Here is a 24,607-nt window from a genome sequence, read left to right on the forward strand (position 1 = left end):
CAGGGCCAGACAGTCTCACCTCAGGGCCCAGCTGCCCACGGGGTCCCGGCAGGCCTCGGGCTCCAGGCTTACCCTGGTGAGAAGGGAACAGAAAGGGGTCTCAGAGGTAGCACCTCCATCTCCTTCACAGGCTGGCAAGTCCTTCCTCTGCTTCCAAGCCAGGCAGCCAGCCCGGAGGGCCTGTGGTTTCCACAGAGCTCTCAGCTTCTTGGGCTGGAGCTACCTGGGCAGGGACTCACCTTCATGCCTTCTGGGCCGTTGTCCCCAGGGGGGCCAATGTCTCCAGGGAATCCCTGAGAGGAAGCAGAGAGCAGGGGTCACGCATGGGGACTGTGAAGGGAGATGCCAAGAGCATAGGTCTTCGAGGGGGCTGACCTAGAGCAGGTCAGTTAACCACCCCAACCCTGCAATCCTTGGTTCTCCAGCAGGGATCACCCTCGGAGAGTTGCCAAGAAAATTAAGACGATGAAGGAAAGAACTGAGCACAGGAACAAGCACATACAAGGGCATCTAGCCCAGAATTTCCTGTGTCCCGGGCCTCTGCTTCAAAAAGTTCAGAGCCATCCTCTGCTCTGCAAAGGATCAACCTCGGATTGCAGTGATTCTGCAGGCTGATTAAGTTCTGGGTCTGCCATAACTTTGGAAGGGTTGAAAAATGCTGAGCTAATTAATCTCAGTTCATTCTGTACAAAGCTAAAACCCTATGATGTCCTGGCTAAGCGTGTAGGACTCACTGCTCCAGACAGGGCCTATTCCCAGTGGGTAATCGTAGTGGAAGCTTCTTCCTGACATGGAGCAGAATCCCATCTCTTTTCCCTCAACAACCTCGTGCTGCCCTTCAGGGACCCACAAAGGGTCACTCTACCCACTGTGATCTTTGCACAATTTGGAGACCAGTTACCCCATCCCCAGAGGTCTGCTTCTACCTGTCCCTTCAACTGCGTCTAGCCAGGGGACTGGGGCCCTTCAGTCTGACTGCCTTCAATTGGTCAGTTTCTACTGTTGGTGATGACTAGGTCCCCATGCTATTCTGGGTGTGAATGGACCAGCACAGGCCAATATGGGAACATCCCCTTCCTTGTTTTAGGCATAACACCTCTGTTAATTCAGCCTAGAGTCCCACCTGCTTTGGGGGCAGCAGTTTCCTGCCAGCTAGAAACCAAAGCCTTCTTACAAGAATTCCTGAGACCAAAATACCCTTCTCACTACCACATCCACTTTGCCTTCCTAAGTAGCTTTTCTTTTCTTCTTTTGATCTTCTGGTAACTTCTGTTAAATTTCAGCTCAAACATCCTCTCACTTTTCTCACTAGCAAAGGCAAGAATGACCCTGAATTTTGAATTAACATAGGAAGCCAAAGCCCCATGTCTTTTTCTTCAAATTGAGAGGCTCAAAATCCCGTTCTGCTACCGACTCACTGTGTGGCCCTAGACAGGTTCCTGAGCGTCTCTGGGCCTCTGTTTCCTCATCTATAAAATGGTGACGATAATACCACCTCACAGGGCTGTTATGAAGCTCAAAAGGAACAATGCAAGCCAAGTGCCTCATTCAGGGCCTGGCAGCTGAACTAATAATAAATGCAGCTCAATAAAAATCTGCATCCATAAGGATTTTGGATCCTGTGTCCTAGGAAAACAAGTCTGGCTGGGGTGGGCCTATCTCCAGGGAGAACTTGGATGTCAGGATGCTATCAAATTCTGGTACTCACACAGATCGGACCCACTGATGAGCGAGAGATCTCACTCACGTGAGGGCTGGGAAGCTAGAGCTCCCACCCACGGTCTTGGAAGGGACAAATACTGGGAAAGGTCATCAGCTTCTGTCTTCAGCTGAGCAGAGCCATTTTCTGCATATGGAGTCAGCCAATCCAAACAGAACACAAAGATGGGAGAGCAGACCCCCGGTCTACCCAGGGACCCAGGAGAGAGCCGAAGTAGACCTTCTTCACTACAAGTAGGTGGGTGACCTTGAGGAAGTCACTGCCCTGCTCTATGACTCAGTTTCCTCATCTATAAAATGGTGGTGGTAATAGTTGCCTCACGCAGTCCTAAGAGTGATTCAACAAGTTCTCGTCGCAAAGATAATACACAGCCTCCTGGCACAAGGTGGTGCCTAATAATTGTGAGGGGGCATGCTTTCCACCCTTACTGGCTAGACTGCTGAGAAACCCAGACTCCCAGAAAAGTCTTTTTCCACAGTGACTGAAGATTCCTGAAAGAATCAGGGCCATGGAAGAGAGGCCAGCTCCATTTGTCTAAAGATAGGACTGTGTCATGGCCAAAGTCAACAAAGTAGAAAGTCAGAACTTGGAGCTAGCTTTCAGGAAACACTCCCTCCTCCATCGGGGCGACACCAGGAGTAACCTTCGGAAGGGTCTGCAGAATGCAGCAAAGCCAGACTTTCATCTCCGAGACCTCATGGAAGAGCAAGGCCGTAGGCCAAGGAGTTGTGGGTGGGTGGGACGCTATGGCTTGGACTGGCCCAGACCTCCTGGAGGGCCTGGGTGCTGAGGATCCCAGACAAACAACAGCCCTGGCACTGCTCTGCTCACCCTGTTCCCCAGAGAATAGTCCCTGTATTGGGGCGTGGAGGGAGGGGGGCAAAAAGAACTCAACCAGGGGCCTCATTCCATTGTATGTGTCAGCTTTAATAAGCATTTAGCCTACCTATGCTGATTATCACCTGTATTAGAAACTCTCAGGGTTCTACTTACTCATACTATGCCTCATTCTTCATTCAAACACTAGGATTGTACTTTTGCTTCTTGCTCCCCATTTTTGGGAGCTCTGAGCCCTGAACTTCCAGGGTAGATATGAGTGGATGGAAAAGTTCCAGGACTCAGAGGGGTTTGCTGTCTGAAATCTCAGGGTAGAGGATGTGGGGAGCTCCTGTTAAGGGCCTGTGCTTAGAGGGCTTTCCTGATGTGTTTTCTGGTGACTGTAAAGGTGGCCACAAAGCTGAGACCAGCTTCTCTCCCACTGCTGTAGGGGGCCCTGGGGAAGCCAGAAGTGGAGGAGGAGGCATGCTGCAGAGGCAGAAAGGAAAGCTCAGAATTTTTATTCTCATCCCCACCTCTCATTTGCTGAGTGACTTCAGACAGGTCACTCCCCATATGTGGGCCTTAGTTTCCCCAGGACAACACCCAGCTCCAGTTGCAGTGAGATACAGAGAAATAGGGCATCACATACCTCGGGCCCAGGGGGGCCAGGAAACCCAAGGGATCCTTTGTCTCCAACTTTGCCCTGTGGAAGAGAAGAGATTGCAGGGGAGGCAGTGGTAAGTGAGGGTCCACTTTCCACTGACCCCTTGTATTATGCCCCTGGTAATGGGTGGTTGGAAAAGCTCAGCAGTACAAGAAATGTGCCTAGACAACTAGGAGCTACTGTTCAAACCCTGTCTCCTATGCTTATTAGCCACGGGATGCTGGGCAAATCACTTCACCTAGCAGAACCTTGGCTTTCCCATCTATAAAATGGGAGCAATAATAATTGTCTAATCCCCTGAGGTTGTTGGCAGCCTTGAGAGAGGTATAGGAGAGGAAGGATCTGATCCACTGTAACATTAAGAAAATGACACCCACTGCTATTACTAATAACATTACCATTTACAAGCCATTGGGAGGCCTGTGTGATGGGCAAGGGTTTTGACTGAGGCCTATGATGCTGGATGAATTCCTGCCCCTCTAGACCTCAGTGTTCTCATCTGTAAAATGGGTGAAGCTTCATTCCTGCCCTGCTGTGTTTGCCTCCCAGGGCTTTGCAGGAGGAAATGAGTCCCTGATGGTGCCCCTGGCCACATTCCATGACCACGTGGAGAATGTGAAGTTTGGGGATTTTGGAGAAGGTACTTACCAGGGGCCCTGGCTTTCCCCGTGCACCTGGAAACCCTGGCAATCCCTGGCTCCCCTGGAAAAGAGCCAGAGCAGGCTGGGGTTAGTGAGGAACAGAAATGGCCAGAAGGTCAGCTGTTCAGTCTCCTTGCCTGCCAAGACCTTGGTGGGGAGGAGCTCTCCGTCTTTCCCTGCTTGCGAGCTCCAGCCCAGCATCCCTGCGGGCTGGACCCTGGGAACGCGAGGTGAGATAGCAGCCTCTGTCCTCACCAGGTCATCCTGGGACTTGGGACCCTGGGCTCTAAGCCAACACCATAGCGCCCTTTATGCCTGGGGAACGCTGGGGCCTGGGGAGAAGCAGCCGGACCTGGGGAGAAGAGCTTACCCCCCAGAGACACTGAGGCTGGGTCAGGACAAGCCAGCCAAGAGGGAGCTGGCCAATCTCTGGGCCTTGCTGACTGACTGGGTAAGGTCCAGATGTGGCCACATGGTGCCAGACACAGGTAAAGAAGAGCCAGCCTCAGCAGGCTGCCTCAGCTCATCAGTCAATCAGGAAGGCCAGTAATTCACTCACTTACTCAAACATGTCCTAAATGTTCATTCTTCTGTGCAGGACCCTGAGCCAAGCTGTGCCAGGGCAGCCTCGGGCCATCTCCTTAGGGAGCTCACTGCCTGGCAGGGGACTGAGCACAAGTCTCTCTATCAACTTCCTGAGCAAGTGGAGTAAATGGCATCCGAGCAGGTTTCTAAATAACAGGGCGGGGCTGTGCTGTGCTGAGGCTGGGAGGGGGGTGTGTCCGGCCAGGCAGCAATGCCACAGCCTCAATGGGCAGTGGGCAGTTCAGTGGGGCTGGCGCTGTAAAGGCAAGGGGCAGGAAAACGTCAGGGCAGCCTGCTCCCTGGGGTCCTGGGTGCCGGGACTTCACTTTAGAAGCAGTAGGGAGCCATGGATGGTTTGTGAGCACAGTGCAGAGCTGTACTGTCAAGACAATTCTGTGGCAGTGACAAAGACAGACTGGGAGGGATGAGGCTGGAGGTCTGGAAATAAGTCAGGAGGCTGTTGTAAAGTCCAGAGAAGAGATGATGAGAGGGTGGACAGAGAATGGAGAAGACAGGACTGTGTGAAAGGAAGCCATCTTGCAGGTGATCCTGACCCAAGAGGGGCCCTGGGAGGGAAGGCAGGATGAGAGAAGAGCGGAGCAGCACGGAGGGGTGACTCTGTTGCAATTACCTTGTCTCCTTGGAATCCGGTATCTCCCGACACACCCGGAACCCCTTGTTCACCCTAAATATACACCAGCAGAGAAGGTCACACTGGAGACCATGGTGGGTTCTGGAAGTCTCCCCCACTCCCAGACCCACTGGCAAGGTACAGCTTTGCTGAGGCTGTTCCCGGAAATTGACCTGACCAGCAGCAACCTTGTGACAGTAAAAGACAGGCCACTCGGGGACCAGTGAAAAGCCTGGCTGGGGAAGGCAGGCCCTGGTGGGGGACAGAGCCAGCCTGTCTGCAGATCTGCGTGTGGCTGCTCTGATGGCTGAAAACTTCACGAACAGAAGCGAAATTGCCCACTGTCGCCTGGCCTTTCCTGGAGAACTGACATCCGCAGGTCAGAGAAGCTTGTTTCTTGCTCTTCCAACCTCTTCATCATCAGCGACGTCACATAGGAGCATGTGCAGCCTGTACAATAGGCCCACACCACTGTGGCTGCCAAGTGCTTGCATCTGTGGCTTGATACTCTTCACCAGGGAGCTGTCACTTGTTTCTGTGGGAGTTCCTATGCCAGCATCGGCATAGGTCTACTTCTAATCAGTTGCCTTTCATCAGCTATAGTATGAGAAACCAGAGAGCCTGGCTGGCCAAGACTCTGTGTAAACAGCAAGTAAACTGATCTTGAGTTAGGTCGGGGTGTTTCTTCCCTAAGATGACATATTGCATAGGCTTGGTGACACTGATTTTGGCTGTCGGAGGTCTCTCCTGCTCCCTCCCTGTTTTCAGCCACGTCCTGGTAAATGAGCTGTCGCAGAACCAGATCGGGAGATGTTTCATCTTAGAGCCAGATCACATCACACAGCTTTCATCGTTTCCAGCTTTCCATGTAGGACATACCCACAGAACGTTGGCCCCCGGACTGCAGAAAACATTCACAGCCCTGGCAGCACTGGTAGAACGGGGAGGAAAAACCCAGAAAGGATGGGGAATCTTTGCAAACCCACATTATACGGTTAAGGCTCTGGCCCAGCAGAGGAACTTCCTTGGTTGAACAAAAGCCAGAATTTTTAAAAACTTTTTAAAAACTTACTTTGATTTTTCCAATTTGGAAAATTCTGTACAACATCCCAGGGTTTTGGGAACCAAAGAACACTTTTTTCCTTTTTTTTTTTAAATATTCAAAGGAGGAGTGAGAGGTTAAGAAAAAAAAAAAAAAGAAGTTTAAAAGACATCTAGGAAATCAGGACAATGGATTTGGAGAAAGCTGGGCCTGGAGCAGGCAAGTCGGTTCCAGAATGTGCCTCCATGTGGGGAGACGAGCCAAGGGGTTGTAAGTGGGACTGAGGCCAGGTTGGGTCATGGAAAATCTGGGATTCTAGGCAGGACAACCACGGAACACGCAGGGATGGCTCTGTCACCCCAGGGGAGGGTCCAGGGGTGGGAAGTGCAAGAGAGGCTGATCAGAACCCCCCTCTCAGCAACATTAACACCCCTCTCCAGCCAAAGGAGTGGGAAAGAGATTTCTTTCTCTATTCTTTTAACCCCCAAGCTTATATGATTTTCCTAAGAACTACAGGCAGGAAAATAATTTCCTCTACTTCTTTTTTTTTTTTTTCCAGAGATTTCACATTTCTACATGTCCCAGGCACCACTAGTCAGCACGACAGCCGAGTTCTATGTAACACATTTATTTCCATGTTCCTGAAGAAAATGAGCTAGAGGCCAGCTCTGCAAAGGGACCTATAAAAAGCTCACTACTCCCATTCCCCCACTTCCTTTCCCCTTGCCCATGACTTCAGCTTTTCCGGAGTGCTGAAGTCAAACCTTAGAGGAAACAGGTAGCTGTGGGAAAGCCCCCACCTCCAACAGAAAGCCCGTTTATCTGGAGAGGGAGGGCCTCAGAAGAGGGGGCTTAGCAGCCAGCAGGGCAGAGTCGAAGGCGGGGCTGAGTGGGGGAGGCCGAGAGGACTGTGGCTGGAGGCTTGGCGTGACAGCAGGGGATGGAAAGGGGGAAGGAGACATAGAAAGGAGTAGTTCTGCACCCCCTGCCCCTGGCAACATAGGGGTGGGGGTGTGAGTAAGGCAATCTGGCTGTGCCCATTGCAGCCCAGCAATTCTAATTTTCTAAGAGCCTAGGGACCTGGGTTGGCTCCCCTACTGGACCACTGAGTTTCCTTTGACACATCTCTTCTCTTTGGGTCTGTCGACCCAGCTGTGAATGTCAGCACTGGAGGCAGGTGCCTGGGTTCAAATCCTGACACTATGTACTAGCTGTGTACGCTCAGGCAAGCTTCCGACCTCACAGGGGATTGGAGGATGGATGGGTTAAGCCCCACAGAGCACTCAGATGGCCCCCAGCACTGACACCTGCTCCTGTTTCTCAGGTTTAGGGGAGCAGAGTCACCTGAAGACAGGTGCACAAGGAGCCCGGCCATGGGAACTGTGGGGCAGCTCACAACTGCTCAGTCTTGTGGAAACTTGGAGGCTGCCCTGAAGCCCTCCCTCACCCACTTTGGGGTGCCTGGTTTGCCAACAGACTGAAGGGGGAGCACAAAGATGGCCACAGGGCAGAGTATAGGGCACACTGCCCCCCACCACCCATGTGTCTGTCACTGAGATGCTGCAGGACCCAGGCCAGTTGCTGCCCTGCTCTGGGCCACAGGGTCCCACCTACCCACCCACAGCTCTGGTTTGGCACGGGGTGAGTTCAGCAGCAGAGCTGTGGGGAGGACACATGGCAGCCGGGAGGAAAGTGGGGCAGGGGCTCAGAGGCCTTTTCTGGCTCATCCCTGGCATTTTCAGACCACATGCTCTCTGGGGTTGGGTTCCAATTCCAATCTGGAAGGTTTATGTGGACCCTTTTCCTCCAATGCCTGGCAGAGGTTTCTGGATCCATATCATATCTCTGCTCCGGGGCCCATCCTCTCAGCAACACCCCACCCACCCAACCCGTACCCTCCCTCTGTTCTGAGGCATTTGCCTCTAAGCCCAGAAGCTGGCCTCAGCTCTGCTCTCTGAATTCAGAGACCAGCGTTGCCTTATCCCCGACTCAACATTTCCCCATGCTGTCTGTAAGGTGTGCATGCCCCCCAGACCATCTGTCTGAGCCCCACCCAGAGGTACAAGGAGGAAGCTGGGGAGCACAGATTTAGGAAAGCCAGAGGGGAGGCAGGGGAGTGGACCTGGTGAGAAATCAGCAGCAGCGTCGAGGTGGAGGGGGGTTGTTCGCATGCAGATAAAACACAGTGCAATAAGGGAGTATTCAGATCACCTTATCACCTTTCAGTCCGGGTTCCCCCACGTTGCCCATCAGTCCCTGCAAGACAAAGGCCAGAGTCCAGCTGGGGGGTAGGCTCAAAGCCACACAAGTCAGAAGCCCTAGGTTTCTGGGAGACCTGGCACTAGAGGCCCCAACTTAGGGCTCAGTTTTCTCATCTGCAGAAGAGGACAATGACCCCTAGCTCAGAGGGCAATGGTGTGGACTGAAGGAGCATGAGAAGGGGCAGGCGACTTGCGAACCACAGTACTCTGAACAAATACAGAGGAGAAACGTACTGATGGGGAGAGATGGGCTTTAATGAGCAGGGTCAAATGCAGGTTGACCAAATGGCCTCGTCCCTGGAACGTGGACCTAGCAGTTTTAGCCCATCTTTCTCCTGCATGCGCATCCCACTCAGGGATGTACTGAGCTCACTAGTTTGCCATTACAGTTTCCATGCCCCTGGTGATGCCCCCCACTGGACTTCCAATGTCCTGAGGTCCACATCAGACTCATGCTCAGCTCAGGGACTCCGGTCCAGTAAAGATGTCTGGCATAACGGACATACTGATGACAGGCTCTCAGGCCCAGGAACCGAGCTGCTGACCTGCCAACTTGTACCCCAGCACCTCACTAAGGATCCTGGCCTCCCCCCTGCAACACTGTATCAGGGCTCCTTTCCTCCTGGGCTGAGATGGGTCCGAGGACGCCCACTTGGAATGACACCCAGATTAAGGGATGCCTCCTGTTTACCTTCATGCCTTTGGGTCCTGGGTAACCAATAGGACCCAACACTCCCATGTCGCCCTGGGAAGAGAAAAAGGAGAGGACGCCGTGAGAGGCAGCTCCCAGGAAGCCGGCCCGCGGGGAGGATGCCCAAGGCTCCCGGGGCTGGGCTTCTGGGACACAGTCCCACTGGATGGGTCCTGGAATCAAAGTGCTACCTGTTCTGTTTACCTCCCCTAAGTGTTGGCATAGAGTTCACACAGGTTCTTTCGCAAGTTCAATTCTTGATTGCGGCCCCTCCCACCACCTCTCCCCACCTCTTATTAGGTTTAGATAAGAGACATCGGGTATGTCACTGACCTCTTTGGGCTTCAGTCTCTATCTATAAACTAGGGACAATAGTCCCTCTGCCTGAGAGCGGTTGCAAGGGTTAAATAAGCAAACACAGAGGCTTTGATTCCTCTAGCTTAGTGAGGGTGAGGCACGTTCTGCTCCCCAGAAGCTCAGCTCTCTTCTTGGGATGGCAGCAAGGAAGGAGTGGGGCTGTCAATCATGCACCCCAGGCTTGGAGATGGACCCTTAGGATTCTAAGATCTTGGGCCACAAGTTGGATCAAGATCAAATCAGTCCAAGGCAGGAGCAGAGGAGTTCCTAGACCCTGGAGAGCTGAGTTCCAAGCACAGCGTGCCCTTCACGGAGGGCTCGGGAGAGGCTGGAAGGGGGAGTCCAGCCTATGGCACAGTCAGACCTGGCTTCCTCTCCCCCTGCTGCCCACTCATTGCGTGATTTGGGGCCCTAACTTCTCCATGCCTCAGTGTCCTCACCTAAATTGGGGATTAATACTCTGCACCTTCTAGAGTTGTTTTGAGGAGTAACTGACATTCATAAAGTGCTCGGCACTGTTCGGAGGCATTTTGGGCTGTTACAACTGATGGGGCATCTTGGCATCTAGTCCGGAGAAGCCTCAACAAATAATTCCCTGCCTCACAGTGTTGGTGGTGCTGAGTGAGAAACCCTGGTTAAAAGGGAAGGCGTGACTGGAGTTTCTCCGAACAAGCCCGCCCACTCCCTTTCCCTCAAATGTCCTCACTCCCTGCCTACCCACATCACTTCTGCCCTCAGCAAGGGCCATATCACAAAGCCCACGCCCAGAGAAAGCGAGCCCCTGAGAACGCTCTTCTCTTCCTTTTCCATCCCCTGTGACTGTGCTGTGAGCTCAATCCATGTGCTTGACTTCCCAGGGCCTGTTTCCCACATCCCTGAGTCAGGTCCCAGGGAGGCCCCTGGCGAGTACTCTGATGCAGTAGAGCAAAAAGGCTGCCCTGGGTTCTGGTAGGAGCTGGTGGAGACGTCTCGAAGGGAGGCTGGTAAAGAATGAAACATCACATTCCTGCCTGGCTCCTGCAGAAGGGCCAAGGGGCCTATGCAGCAGGCACCCCCAGGTAGAGATGGAGGGAGGGTGCAGAGCTCACAGACAGCAGTGTGGCCTGGCTGAGGCCATGCCGATTCTCCCCACCCCCACCCCCAGAACAACTTAGACCAGTCAAGGCAGAGGTTGGAGTCTGGCAGTGGCCCTGCCAGGGACAGACTGTATGATCTTGGGCAAAACACTTCTCCTCTCTGGACCTCAGGACCCACCTACCACCCCCCGATTGGGTCAAACCAAACCTTCTACCTAAGCCTCTGCCAAGAAGTTTTGCTTTCATTCCTACTGAGTAATCTTTTCATTACGAAAGTGAGGTCTCACTTTAACAGGTGATAACAGAATACAAACACTGGTCAAAAGGCACTGTGCCAAGATCTTTACAAAACTCAATTCAATTAATCCTCACAACGGCCCTTCAAGATCTGCACTACCACTATCCCCACTTTACAGGTGAGGAAACTGAGGCTCTGAGAGATTAGGGCTTGAGTGAATCACAGAGCTGGCAGAGCTGGAGTCACACCAGGCAGTCTGTTTCCAGAGCTTCTAGGCAATTCTGAAGTAATCTTTGGAGAGAAGGGAGAGACGGGAATGCAGAAGCCAGGATCACTGGCCAGGGAGAGGCTGAAGTCACGGGAAGGCAGTTCTGCAGAAAGCTGCACTTGGGCAGGCCGCTTTGGCTGCTGCCTCTCTCTCCCTCTTTTCCTGGATGAAGGGAGCAAGGGGTGGCCCGCCCAGAGCTCCCCGTGTACACAAACAGAGGAGGCTCTGCCGGCCTTGTCACTCCCACGGGGGCCCAGCCACAGGCAGAGGACCAGCCAGCAGCTCCGGGAACACAGGCCCCTTCTTCCGCGCTCAGGCCTGAAGGTGGCTTGTGTGGAGACTGAATTCAGTAAGGCCTGACTGACACCTGTGTGAGGCCACAGGGCGCTGCTGCGGCCCCACACTCCCGGTGCACACTCAACGGCTCCGAGTGGAGGGGCAGGGGCCAGGGCACACATCCAACCCCAAGGAGCAAGGACTGTGTGGAAAAGGGGCTCCAGCTGAGGGACACATGGGAAAGGGGGGGCTTGCTTAGGGCAGGTCCCCCCATGCTGCTGGGACCCCACGCTGGGCTGAAAAAGGGGAGGAACAGAGAAAACTCCAGGCCACCATTCCCCCTGTACAGCCCACAGAGTGCCAGTCTGCTCCATGCTAGACACCTCTGTGGGCAGCCTGGCCACGCGACACACAGTATGGCAAGTCCCCGCAAGGAAGAACGACCTTCACTTGGATCCTGTGGCCACGTTTGCCTAAAGCTCAAAGACACCGCTCTACACACTTTGCCCTTCATCTTGCCGACTCCCAACACGAACACAGCCAACCACGTCAGCAGCATTTGAAGAGTGCCTACTGTGCGCCAGACCCTGCGCTCGGCCCCAGAAGGCTCGTCAAATGCTGGTTAGTGAGAACTGACACTATATCAGGACTTCTGTTGGCTGCTGGGACACTCGCCACCTGCTCACGGTAACCCCGTGACATCAGCACCACTGTTAGTTCTATTCCATTTTATGGATGAGAAAACTGAGGCTTACAGAGAAGGGAAGCCACTTACCTAAGACTAAGTAACGAGCAGGGGACACAGGCAGGACCAGAACCCAGGGCTGGCCAGTTGGCTGGCCCTACAGTCCACATTCAGAAGCCCTGTACTGACTGTTTACAAAGGACCCAGTGATACCGCTATCGCAGCTGTCACTCGTAAGTGACGGGGCATGAGGATGGGCTCGAGATGCAAAACCAGGCCTGAGTTCCACTCCTCTGGTGTATACCAGCAAGGGACCCCTGAAAGAAAACCTGGGTGCTTCTAGTGCCCACTCTCCATGGCAAATATGCTGGCACAGCCTCCCTGCCCACCTCCCACGTCTCACCTTCCTGCCCTGCTGCTCCTCCGCTGCATGACATCCTTGGCCACTGCCCCATCCCAGAGTGTTCTGCCCTGTGCCCACATGAATGCCATTCATCCTTCCACCTGCAGCACCAACATCACTTTCCTGATTCCACAGGCCAGGTCAGGCCCCTGCCAGCGGCTCTCAGCCCTTTCCACACTGAGGACCATTCATGTGTGTGCCTATGTGGCCACCTGGGGTCTGCCCTGTGCCCCAGAGGAGGTGCTCACTGAAAGTGGCTCACTCGTGAGTGAATGAGAAACCTGCACGCTCTCATAACATCTGGCCACAACATTCCCTGGAACTGCCTTTGAAGGCAACAGGCCTCTTGCCTGAACCTCCGATAGGAGGTCAGCAGCTTGGGAAGGAGGACCTGAGGGCTGTGGCCTGTCCTGGCTCCTGGGCAGAATAAGTGCCCCCTCACACACCTGCCATCTCCATTCAGCCCAGAAGCTGTGTGGAGCCAGGCGTGTGGTGCAGGGGTGAGGGGCAGGAGCCATGGACACAGGCCCAGGCCCAGCGTATCAGCTGTGTGACCCTGGGCAGGTGCTTCGGCCTCTCAGGGCCTCAGTTTCCTCAAGGGTACAATGGCAATCCCTCAGAGGCTTGCTGTACAAATACTTCACATAGGGCCTGGCACCCAGCAGTTTGCTAAGTGTCAGCTAATGGGGCTCCTGACCTCACTTTCTAAGGAGGAAATAAAGACAGACGATCATTTGGTGGCAGCATATGGCGGGCTCATCCACTGGGCCCCACATGCTGGGTTTGGGCCAGACCACATATTCTTTGGGTCTCATTAAAGGAGGGGCCAAAATTCCTTGTGTCACTCAGAAAAAGAAAAAAAGACAGAAATCTTCTTTGTTGGGCAGATTCTGGAATGAGGCACCCCTCTCCTGCGGGCTTAGCCAAAGGGTTTCAATTACTCCAAGGGTGCTGTTTCAAGGCAGTCTCTCTTCAGAGGTTGCAGGGGGCTACCAGCGGCTTATTGGGATTGGGGTCACACAGACCTGGCTTGCAAGTCCCCAGCTGGTGACCTCGGGCCCCAGCTTCTCCTTCTGGGTTACCAGGCTGCTGTCACCCGCCTCAAGTGTCTTGAGGCTCCTGTGGCCTGATGCATGTCAAGAACACACAGAGGGACAGACACTCCATAAATGTTAGTCTGTCCTCTCACACCCTTCCTCCCACCCGCAAGGGCCTGCAGAACAGGGGAAGTTTCAGCTTGCATGCAAATCACTTCAGCTGACTAGACAGAAGGCACTGAATAAATTTAAATCCCCATTAAAATGATTATCAGTATGTGGAATGCCCATTTGCCCAGCTAAAAACCCACATCCTCCGGGAAACCACAGGTGACTCAGGATTCCTCTTCCCCTTAAGTCCTGGTTAGAAAATTCCTTTCCTCCCCAGCTCTTTGGAGAGGCAATTATTTCCCCAGGCACAGAAGCTGCTGTTCCCAAACGTCCAGGACAGGAGTGGGTGTCCTAGGTGGGAGGCGGCACTGACGGGCTCTGGGAGTTGACGTGGTTTGGTAGGTTCATCTTTGGCAGCAAAAGGAATTTACAAAGAGGGGGAAGCAAGGCTGAAAGTGACAGAGAAAGCAGGGCAAGACAGAGCCACACGGCACAAAGGGTCAGCTCTTTGGGAAGGGGTATTATGAGGAGGCCCAGGGTCTTAGAAATGCACAAACGCCCAGGGCTCACCCCCAGCTCAGGCCCCCCAGAAGAGGAGGAGGAAGAGGAGTGCCCTGGACTAGGAGTCGGGAGACATGGCCTCCCATCACGCCTCCATCCTCCCCTGCCTCGTGGATGACTTTGAAAGGGCCTCCACCTTCCCATCTGCCAAATGGGATTCTCCCAAGAGATACTGTGAATAGGGTTACCAGACTGATCAAATAGAAATAAAGTTAAATCTGAATGTCAGACAAACAAAGAATGATGTTTTAGTATAAATGTGCACCAAATATTGCATCAGAAATTCAGTTGTCTCTGGGCATCTTGTACTTGATCTGACAACCCTAATGGGGAAGAGCAAAGAGGAATATAGGTGGGAAAGAGTTTTGTAGAGTCAGGAGGGCCAAGGGCTGCGGTGACATAGTTTGAGTTTCCAGAATCTGTGTGAATTCGGTCAAATATTCTTGCCCCATTTCAGGATCCAACCTAGTGGACACCAGGACAACAATAAATAGGAAAGTAGGCCAAGGATGACAGCCAGAATATGTAAATATCCCTTCAGAAAAGCTTTGGGGATTGGGAGCATTAGGCCTGAGGAAGGAGCCTTGGGAAGAACAGCGACCATCTTTACAGCCTCGCCCAGGGGCAGGGAGATGACTTGGACTCAGTATACAGGAACATCTTGCACACTGTGAGCCCTGTGAAATTGGCCTGGGTTCCCACAGGATGGAGCTTCCAACACAGGGCATTCAAGTTAGAGTTTAATGACCATATGGCCAAGATGCTCCAGGAGGAACTCCTGCTGAGCTTAGAGAAGGCTGGACTAGAACACTTCAGAGGGCCTCAAGAACTCCAGTCCTCTAGCTCTCATTGCAGATATTTCTTTTTCCAAAGCATCTAGGTCATTGCTTTGGGCCAAGGAAGGTGCTCCACAAAGTCCTGTTGAATGGACATCCGGGATGACAAGTGTATGATTCATGTGTTGACACTTCCTCAGCCTAAGCCAGGGCAGGCATCACTAATCAATCACAGCACCCTCTCCCACTAAGTTCCAATGTGACTTGAAGTCTCAATGCAGCAATCCAGACAGCTGCTACCAGGCAAAAGTACACATGTGTGCAAAATAATAACTATTACTATCACGAGCACTTCTTGAGTGTTTACTGTCTACCAGGCACTTGATATGTACTAATTTCTTTAAATCCTCACAATAATCCTTGAAGCTAGGTACTAATATTATCCCTGTTTTACACACAAAGAAATTGAAGCACAGGGAGGTTAAGGAATTTGCTCAGAATTGCAGATAAATGAGTGGTGGAGCTAGGAGTTAAACGCAAGTGATCTGGTTCCAGGGATCGCCCTCTTAGTCCCGGGACTAGACGACTGCATGTATCTGTGGTCCTGACAGGAGTGGGCACTAAGATCCCATCTGACACAGGGGCAGGGTCTCCCTGAGGCTCAAGGAAGTGAGGCCATAACTGAGAACCACAGAGCCAGGAGGATGCAAGGCCAGGATTCAGGCACAGGCGGATCCGAGCCTCCACCCGCACCCACGAGGTTCTGCTCCCACCCACGAGGTTCTGCTCCCACCCACCTGAGCAGGAGCACACTCTCTGGAGGCCTCCGGGCCCCTTTTGCAGGCTGGCCTCCCCAGTGCTCCTGGGGCCTCCTCCAGCCTCCCTCTGAGCAGAATGTCTCAGCACAGGTACTGGATTAGCCAAAGCTGGAAGTCCATCTGTCAAACTAGGGAACAGTCTACTTGTGTCCCTCCATGGCCCCCAGACACAAACACCATAAGGAATGACCCAGAGGACAGAGCACAGGGGCATTAGACCCTGGGGGAAGCTCCTTGAGGCATTTCCCAGGCTCAGGCCTCTTGCTGGCCCTTGGCACAGGCCCAGGGTCAAGGCTCCCCCCGCACGCCCAGCAGGGAGCCCTGGTTTTGGTCCACAGAACCACTCCATCAGGCCTACCCCAACCTGGATGGAGCCAGAGGTCAGACTGCCTACCTCCCGATGAACAGGCCTCTCTCAGTCCTAGGCACATCAGGAGGTAACAAAAATAATTAACTTAACAAAACTCTCCACTGAATTGCATACCTACTAAAAAAACCTACTAAATGCTAGCTCTGGGGCCAAGGACTATACATGCAATACCTCATTTGATCCTCAGAGCTACCCCAAGAGGATTCTACCATCATCCCCATTTTACAGAGGAGCTAAGGCTCAGAGAGGGTAAGTGACCAGCCTGGGTCACACAGCCATGATGTGGCAGAGTGGTGATGTGAACTCAGGTGGTCTGGCCCCGAAGTCAGTGCTCTGAGGAAAAAGATAAGTAAGGCCGCCCAACGAGGGCCAGAGCCCCTGCTCCTCTGCCAGTCACTTCCTTCCTCTGGACCTGAAGCATTTCACCTACTGAATGGGCATGCTGTCATCTGCCTAGACCTCTTTGCAGCAACAGACAGGCAGCGGATGTGAAAGCAATGGCAGTCTCACACTCTGAGGGCCCACCCCCATTTGGCTAATGAAGAAAGGGGCTCAGAGAAGGTAGGTGATCCTCCTAAGTCCACACAGCAGGGCTTTCCTCCCTCAGCTCCCTGCCCCAGGTCCTCCTGGGATTAGATGAGCTTTTCTAGCAGGACTTGCTTGCTCCCCATAACCCCCCTCCTGGCGCTCCCCCGCCCCAGGCATCTGTACTTACAATGAGGCCGGGGACTCCTGGGGGTCCTGGCAGACCCAGTTCTCCCTGGGAACAGAGAGGAAATAAGGTGGTTACTTGCCCTCTCTTCCTCCAGGGCCTCCCCCTCCGCACCATCATCCACATGGTAGCTGGTGGGATCCTCTGGAGCTAACCATTCCTCGTTCCTGGCCTGAAGCTTGAACAAGACCCTGCCCCACTCTTCCATCAGCTTTACACATCTGTCAAACGGGGAGGTTAGATTCCCAATTCTAGTATCTTCCAATTGTAAGTGTGAAAGAATGGGTAGAAGCCTGATCGTGGTAACAAAGATGTGCCCGGTGGTTGACCCAGATCTCATTTCACTCTCTCACTTCAGAGTTGGCAAACAGGCTTGAGAGGTTAAGTGATTTGCCCAAGGTCAAGTGCAAGGAAATAACGAAGTAGTGAGTGCCACTCACTCAGCCAGGAGAGGCTGGGGCCCATAGAAAACTTCCACCACCACCAGAAGGAGGCTCTCAGTCAGGTTCCTGTCTCCAAGGGCGTCCGAGATGCTGGACAGAGTTCTTGCCTGGGAGTCAGGAGATGCAGCTATGTGCAGTAGTGGGCAAGTTACCATTTCCTCATCTCTAAAAATGGACCTCCAGTGCCTTGCATCAGGGAAGATGGGTAGAGGGGTTTGGATAAAGTTCAAAATGCAAAGGTGTGAAAAAAAATAGGGAGCTCTAGAAATGATTGTGATCACTGGTGATCATCAATGAGAACTGCCGACATCTTCGATGGGCTTTGTCTTCCTTTATCTGTATAGCCCCAGGCTGTCCAGACAGGAGGTCCCTACAGCCACCAAGAAGGAGGAGGTGAGAAGCAGCCTTGGCCTTAAAATGAGGGACTTGAGGATCTGGGAAGGGGACTTGTGCAAAGTCATTCAACAGCTGTGTGGCTGAGCTGGGACCACACACAGGCACTCCTTCTGCTTCCCGAGGCCATGAGTATAAAGACATCCCTTGGGGAGGGGACTCAGGATGATACCGTGATTTATAATGGCAAACCCCGTAACTGACAGACAGGAGGAAAGGCTCTGATTTCTCAGCCCTCTGCCTTTACAGGTACTCTTTCCTCCACCTGGAATGTCCCCTCACCTCTTTCCTCATCTCAATTCCAATGTCACCTTCCCCAGGAGTCTTCCCTGCTCCTCTCTGCCTCCTGCACAGACCCAGGACCTCTTTGACCCCACCGATCTCTCTCTGCCTTGTGCAATGACCTTGGGGAGACAGCCATGAGCAACTTGCGGGTAGATATGCCTGCTGTTACCCACTACTTATAATTGCTCCATCCAGTGACTGCTTGTTCTGGGTCAAACACCTTGCCCCGTCTCATCTCAGCACTACAGTAGACCCCTGAGGCCAGCCTTCAATCCCCCATATATAAATAAGGAAAGTGAGATTCAGACAGGTGAACTGCTGTGTCCATGCTCCCACACGTGGTGCAACAGGATTCACACCCAAGTGCATCTGGCTCTGAGGCCAGGGCTCCAGCCCCAAATGGAGCCCAGGAGTCAGTCCCAGCTCAGACCCAGGGGCATTTGTGCAACTGAAATGACCACATAATCAGGTGCTGGTTACGGATCCAGCAGCCACCTCCAGGGAGGGCCCAGCTGGGCCCAGCTGCTCAGGCAGGAAGCCCCAAGGAGAGATGGGGAATGGTGGCAGGTGTCCTGAAGAGTTCTGGACATGGTCTGCACCCCCAGGCAGAGAATGAGCTTCCTCTCCTCCCACCCTGAGCCTGAGCCTGGGATGGGAAGGGAAAGGCAGGCTCAGCTCCCCAGGGCAGGCTGACCTGGCTCTCTGATGGGCCTTCAATTATTTACAAACTGTATAAACATGCCTAGGTTGGGGATTCTTTAGAACTCCAGCTCTTCTCTCCACACAGGGCCGTAAGCCATGGGCTCCCCCAGGCTACTGCCAGCCGTAAACCCTGCTGTGCTTTGTCAGATGGGAGCAGGCCTGGCCTCCCGGATGTGGAGAGACCCATGGGCTTCCTAAGTCCTTGGGGATGGGCCACAGCCTAGAGCTTTGGGACCAGGGGCTGGGAGTGGGCTGGGAGCTCTCTTCAGGGGGCCGAAGGGCCTCCACAGCAGACAGGAGCCTAGGGTTCAGAGCAATCATGCCATTCGTCCTAGAGTACCCAGATAGTAGGTGGCAGGGCTGGGGTTTGCCCCAGTCTGGGTGACCCCAAACTTGGGGTTCCTAAAACCTGCTGGGTGTGTACTCTGAATCTCCTTCCTGTTCCCAAAGACTTGAATACTTACGGGGTTTCCATCCAGTCCAGGAGGGCCTCTTTCTCCAAAGTCTCCCGGAAACCCCTGGAGGCATGAGAGAGAACACACACCTGCAGATTAGTGCTTATACCTGTGGGGTGGCTTTGAGCCAGACCCTGGGGCGGCACAAGGACACGTCCATGCAGGCTCACCCCTGGGCTCTGGGAACTGGGCAGGCAGTGGAGCCCCAGGCCACCCCGTGTCCTCAACAAACACCCCCGCATGAAGAACTTCACAGGGACTGGCTCCTGTGGAAGGGCCACAGCCAGAGAGTCCTCTCCTTAGCTACCAGAGTCTGAAAAGGAACTAGTAACCAGCTCCCAGCATGGAAATGCCAACCCCTCAACTGGCGGTCTGGTCCAATGGAGTGGGAAGGACATGCACTCGGGCTCAGGAAGCTGGGTCTAGGCCTGGACCAGTGACTGACTTGCTAAGAGTCTTAAGAGTGCCCCTTTCTCCTATAGGTCTCAGTTTCCCCACTGGTCAAAGAAGGGAAAGCTCCTGTAGCATTTTTCCAGCCCACACCTTCCATGACGATGACATGTTCTTCAAAAGCCACCCTGTGGAATCACAATCCCCACTTTCTAGATAAAGAAAGTGAGGCTCTGGAAACCTAAGTGTCAAGGTCACACAGGTCACACAGGTTGCACCACTGGTGAACATCGGCCCCACTGCCACAGGTGAGTTTGGGCAGCTCAGAGGGAGGCCAGGCTGCCCGGCCCAGGCAGGTCTGGTCCTCTTACCCCGTCCCTGACCCCACTCCACACTCTCTGGGGAGACAGGCAGCTGGAAAAACACCAGCTGTGAGGATGCCTCCAGGGGCGGGCAGGGTAGGGGACAAGTCCGTTCTACTTCAAAAGGAAAAGACAGTCCTCAAGCTTGGAATTTAGGGAAACCCGTTCTCCTCCCCTCCTTGAATTCAAATCATTATTTTTCCAGGGAAATGTAATAAAAAACAAAGCACATGTTTTTCTGACTAAGTGGATGCCTGAGCTGTTCAACCAGTAAAGAGCCTCACGGAGGAGAGTTCGTTTCCAGTTTCCAGTGCAACTGCGGGGCTCCAGTGCACAGATGAAACCTAAAAACACAACCCAAACCCATTGCCCTGCCCAGCAATCCTACTCCTCTCAGATCCCGACAGAAAACCCTCCTGGATCGGAAGGGCAGGCGCTGGCATTCCTCACACAGGGGGTGTGGCTTCATTCCGACACCCAGAGGAGATGAGGACATAATAATGAGAGTCACACCAAGCGCTGGCATGCAACACCCCACTTGCCTTCGACATCCACCCCTGAGGGGATGGTTACTGGACTCATTTAAGAGGGTATGTCAGAGGTCTCATTGTAATGGGAAATTGAGGCTCACAGGGGAAATGTCGGTTGGCCAAAGCCAAAAAGCAAATCTGAGGAAGAGCTGAGCCCAGGTCTCACCTCTCCAAACTATCTTATGTCTGTCTGAGCTGCCCACAGGTAAATCATGCACGCGGAAGCTGCTCGAGTGTGTGCTTCAGCTGGTTTCAGAGAGTAGCACAGGGTGTGTGTGGGGGGGGGGGTGTGTCTACAGCCCATCTCTAGGTCAAGTCTTTGTGGGGCACATCTGGCTCTAAGATTTCTCTCCCCATATCCTTGGGGTCTCCTTGGCAAATTCTAGCCTCACCCCAATCTAGCTTCTCTTTGTCACGCCATAAGGGGTTCCTCTCACCTCCCAGGACAGGAGTCATCATCCAGGTGAGCTGCTGTCAGGGGAACCTGCTGAAAGCACTGAGTTCCTCCCCCACCCCACCCCCCGCCCTGCCTTTGGGGCTGGGCTGGGAGCCTGGCAGCGAAGGAGGATAATCCCTGACGGGACAGGGGGATGCCGTCCAGCTGGACACCGGACAATTGCACATGGCCCACAAGGGGCAGGACTTGGGAAGTCTGTCTCTGCTTTCCAAACTCAGCATCTGGAGCAGTATCTGGAGCATGCCTCCAGAGTGCTGTGTGACCTTGGGAAGACCCTCACTTGACCCTCTGTCCTGCTCAGGCTAGGGGCGTGTGATCTCTACAAACGTTTCTCCTCGTCCCAACCCCCAGACATGGTGTGGTTTGAGAAAGGAACCTCTTATCCTATGCACTGCAATGCCACTCAGCCTGGGGCAAGATGGAGATCTTGGCAGCGTCCCCCAGATATACATCCTGGCTGCAATGCCTCAGGTATTCTCACCCAGCAGCCACCAGACAGATCTCAAACCCATGGGTTTGCATTCAGATGCCACTCCAGGCTGGCTCAAGGACTCTTCGCGGACCCAGCTGCCAGGCCAGCCTCCCGCACGCATGAGCCTATCTGAGCCTATTTTCTCTGCTGTACAGTGGGGAGTACGGAGAAGAGCTGAGATGTCACACAGAGGGCAAGCCCTTGCTGGCATATGGACACAGCAGCAATGTGAGGGCACAGCTGTGGGGGGCACAAGCAAAGAAGAGACCATCAGAATAGTCAAAATCCCAAAAGGAGGTACTTTTGCAGCAAAATGCAACCAGTGGGTGATGATGGTGGACAATGACAATAAAGGCAAACTCCAAAAGCCCAGTGACATGGATCCTACTATTGGCCCCACTTTGTAGATAAGGAAACTGAGGTCTAGAGAGGCTAGAGAATGTGTCCAAAGTCCCCCAGCTATAGGATAGCAAAGCTGGGATGTGAACACAGCCGTCCGACTCTAGAGCTTGTTCTCTTAGCTATGACTGGGTACTGAATACAAGCCTGAGCTCCCCCAAAGGGCCCATGAGAGCCCTGGGCTAATGTACATGAGGGAATGGCATTACTGATGCTGAGAACTGCTTCTGCTTGTACATACTTGGTGGGCACAGGCACCCAACCTGTTTCCATCTTCAGTCTCCCTTTCTTTGGATGAGTCAAGCAGGTGACCTCTAGGAATCTAGGTTTGCAATTAAGAGCAAAACAGCTGGGCAAAGATCTTTAAAAGTGCTGGAACAAATTTTGATTGGAACAGTCCCTAAGATGGAAAGACCCTAGATGTTTTTGACATTCAGCACCTTATTGCACTAACAGGGAGACTAAGGCCCAGAGCAGGCCTAAAGCCTTGTTATCCAGCTGGCCTGCCCACCCCTCTATGACTGAGTGACGTACCCCATTTCCAACTCACCCCAGGGCCCCTGATGCTTGGTCCTCTGGCTCTTTAGAGAGGCAGCTGCCAGGCTGGACATGCGGCCTCACTTTCACCCTGTCTGCTTCCCTCTGTCTGGCCATGTCTTCTTGTGCACGGAACACGCTCCCAGCGCTGCCGGCACCGGGACCTCCCTCCACAGGCCTGAGCTCCCGCTGCAGCAGCCTGGCCCAGAGCCCAAGGAATGGGCTCCGGCACCCTGCCGGGGCCCAGAGACATGGTTTCTTTACTTCCCCAGGTCAGGGCCCCCTGGGGAACTGGACGCCTCGTACTCTGAGCAGAACAAGGCCCAGGAGGAGACAGACCCAGGCTCCAGGAGACTCTACCTTCCCTTTCAGCTACAGCAACTCAGAGGAAGAGATGTGAAAACAGGAAGGGTCCTTGCCGCCACATCTACAGCAGGATGCCAGGGGCTGAGGGGGCCTCTGAGGGTCACCTCATCCACTCCCCTGCCTCCAGGCGTGTCTACCTCAGTGGTCTGCTCAGAGGTGGGCTATGGTGCACAGGAAGCATGGACCCTCCAGGATCAGAAGTCCTGCTAATGTCTTGAAGGCTCAGCTCCTTGCCCTGAAAATGGTCAGTCCTGTCTGGCACACCTGGCAGAGCTATGCTGAGGAAGAGGTCAGACATCTGTAACTAGCCCCTGGTACCCTCCAGTTTGCCACCACACACTAGTTCGAGTTTGCCCCTACAGTGGGAATACTTAATAATCTCTAGAAAGAGGCCGCAGAAGGATCTTGGAGAGCTTGACAGTGTTTAAATTCTCCAGTTGGAAAGTTCCTGTATAAATCTAACCTGCATCCTTCCTACTGCACTTGAAGTAGCCGTATTCTTTTCTAGAAGATGAGTGTATACCAAGTGTGCTAACATGGAGAGGCCCCTTAAGGCCCTCCGCACCCTCTTCTCATGAGGCTGAGCATGTGTTCACCCTGCCCTTTACAATCCACTAAGAGTCACCTCAGGGAGCAAGGGAAAAACATATAGGTAGACTTCTCACCAGGAGTCTGGGGTCACCAGCAGCTCTGGGATGCTGAGCTCCAACTCAAGTCTGGGACACTAGGGACCACACCCCCACCAACTAGCATCACCACTGCTAGAAACTTCCATTTGTCTGGGACTCAGTTTCCCTACTTGGGAACACAAGATCACTTTGCTTTCGGCTCCCCACAGTCTGAAAACTGGAAAGGACACTGAGCTTGAAACCAAATGCACCATGTTAGAAGTGCTGTCCTGCCCCAGACAGGCGTGCAGCCTTGGGAGAGTCCCAGCTGTCCCTGAGCCACACACCGGGAGGGCTGGAGCCAGGGCTGTGCCTTTGTAGCACCAGGGGCTCTGGCCTGACTCACTAGGTAGCACCAGCTTTGGTAGGCCTGACCAGAGGCCACAAGAGAAGCTATGAGTGGTAGCTGACCTTGCCAGGCAGGCTGGTGGGCCTGAAAGTGGATTCACAGAGCATCCTCCAGGAAGACTGACTGCAACATGTTCCTCACGCCCGGGAGACCCCTGGCTAGGAGGCATGGCTCCGTCCCCAGCTGTGAGTGTCCCTGCGCCATGCTCCCAACAAGCCAGGATGGCCCAGCAGAAATCCCTTCAGCTCCAGCCAAGTTTGTAATATCTTATATCTGGACTCCTCCTCAGGAAACCACAATACATCTTTCTTTCCAGCAGGCGAGATGAGATGAGCTGTAGACTAAGCTTTCCTTGGAAGTTGAAAATGTGGGCAGAGGGAGAACAGGGATGATGTGGGGAGCAGCCTGTACTAGCAGGCAAGGGTCCTGGGTTCAAGTCCTGATTCTGCCATTGACTTGCTGTGCGACTATGGGCAAGTTACTGACCTCTCTGAGCTAGGTCTGCTTCATCTATGCTCAATGCTAAGGTTCCTGTAGCGCTGATGTACTGTGACCTCCACTGTCTGTTTCTCAGCTCCCATCAGCAAAAGCTTTCCACACACCTTCCAGGCTTAGCACTGAGGAGGCTGTGGGCACGGGCCTGAGCTTAGGCTTGCTGGAGAGATGGCCTACCACAAAATCATCACCAGCCCCACCAGCAGTGAGGCCAGCTGCAGTCTGGCACAAGGGGATTCAGCTCATTCTCCTGACAGTTCCTCTTGTTACTAGTGCCTAGAAATTACCTGGCCCAAAGCTTTGACGAAAGGGAAACTCATTCACAGAAGGGACCCCCAAGCCCACCAGCCAGATCAAAGGCTCAAGAGCACTGGCAACAGGGGATGGTCCCAAAGACCACTCAGGGAGTGTGCAGGCCGAGGGCTCTGTGGACATGGAAGCCCAGCAGAGGCAGAGACAAAGCCACCGGGACATGGTAATGGGAAGTCCTATTCCATACACAGTAGGTCATATCCGGGGCAGACCTGGCCCCTTCGCGGACCATAGCCACTGGACCAGAGTC

At 53.5% G+C, this 24,607-nt stretch overlaps 1 protein-coding gene across 7 annotated transcripts in view; it reads right to left on the bottom strand.

The window, feature by feature from the left end:
• The window catches only part of COL27A1 (collagen type XXVII alpha 1 chain), a 135,131-nt gene that overhangs the window by 57,210 nt on the left and 53,314 nt on the right, over positions 1-24,607 (bottom strand). For 6 of the 7 annotated variants that reach the window (XR_005063758.2, XR_005063757.2, XM_017648729.3 and 3 more), the window contains 9 exons: positions 19,030-19,083; positions 16,746-16,790; positions 9,055-9,108; positions 8,314-8,358; positions 5,061-5,114; positions 3,852-3,905; positions 3,189-3,242; positions 240-293; positions 20-73 (listed from right to left, as the gene is read on the bottom strand). Coding sequence is in view for 5 of the 7 variants with exons in the window: in XM_017648729.3 (XP_017504218.3) it covers positions 20-73; positions 240-293; positions 3,189-3,242; positions 3,852-3,905; positions 5,061-5,114; positions 8,314-8,358; positions 9,055-9,108; positions 16,746-16,790; positions 19,030-19,083 (468 nt within the window). In the remaining 2 variants the exon portion in view is untranslated. The remainder of the gene's footprint in view (positions 1-19; positions 74-239; positions 294-3,188; positions 3,243-3,851; positions 3,906-5,060; positions 5,115-8,313; positions 8,359-9,054; positions 9,109-16,745; positions 16,791-19,029; positions 19,084-24,607) is intronic. The other variant, XM_037027330.2, reaches the window with a different exon arrangement.

This window comes from Manis javanica, chromosome 2 (genome assembly GCF_040802235.1).
Source record: "Manis javanica isolate MJ-LG chromosome 2, MJ_LKY, whole genome shotgun sequence".
Lineage (NCBI taxonomy): Eukaryota > Metazoa > Chordata > Mammalia > Pholidota > Manidae > Manis > Manis javanica.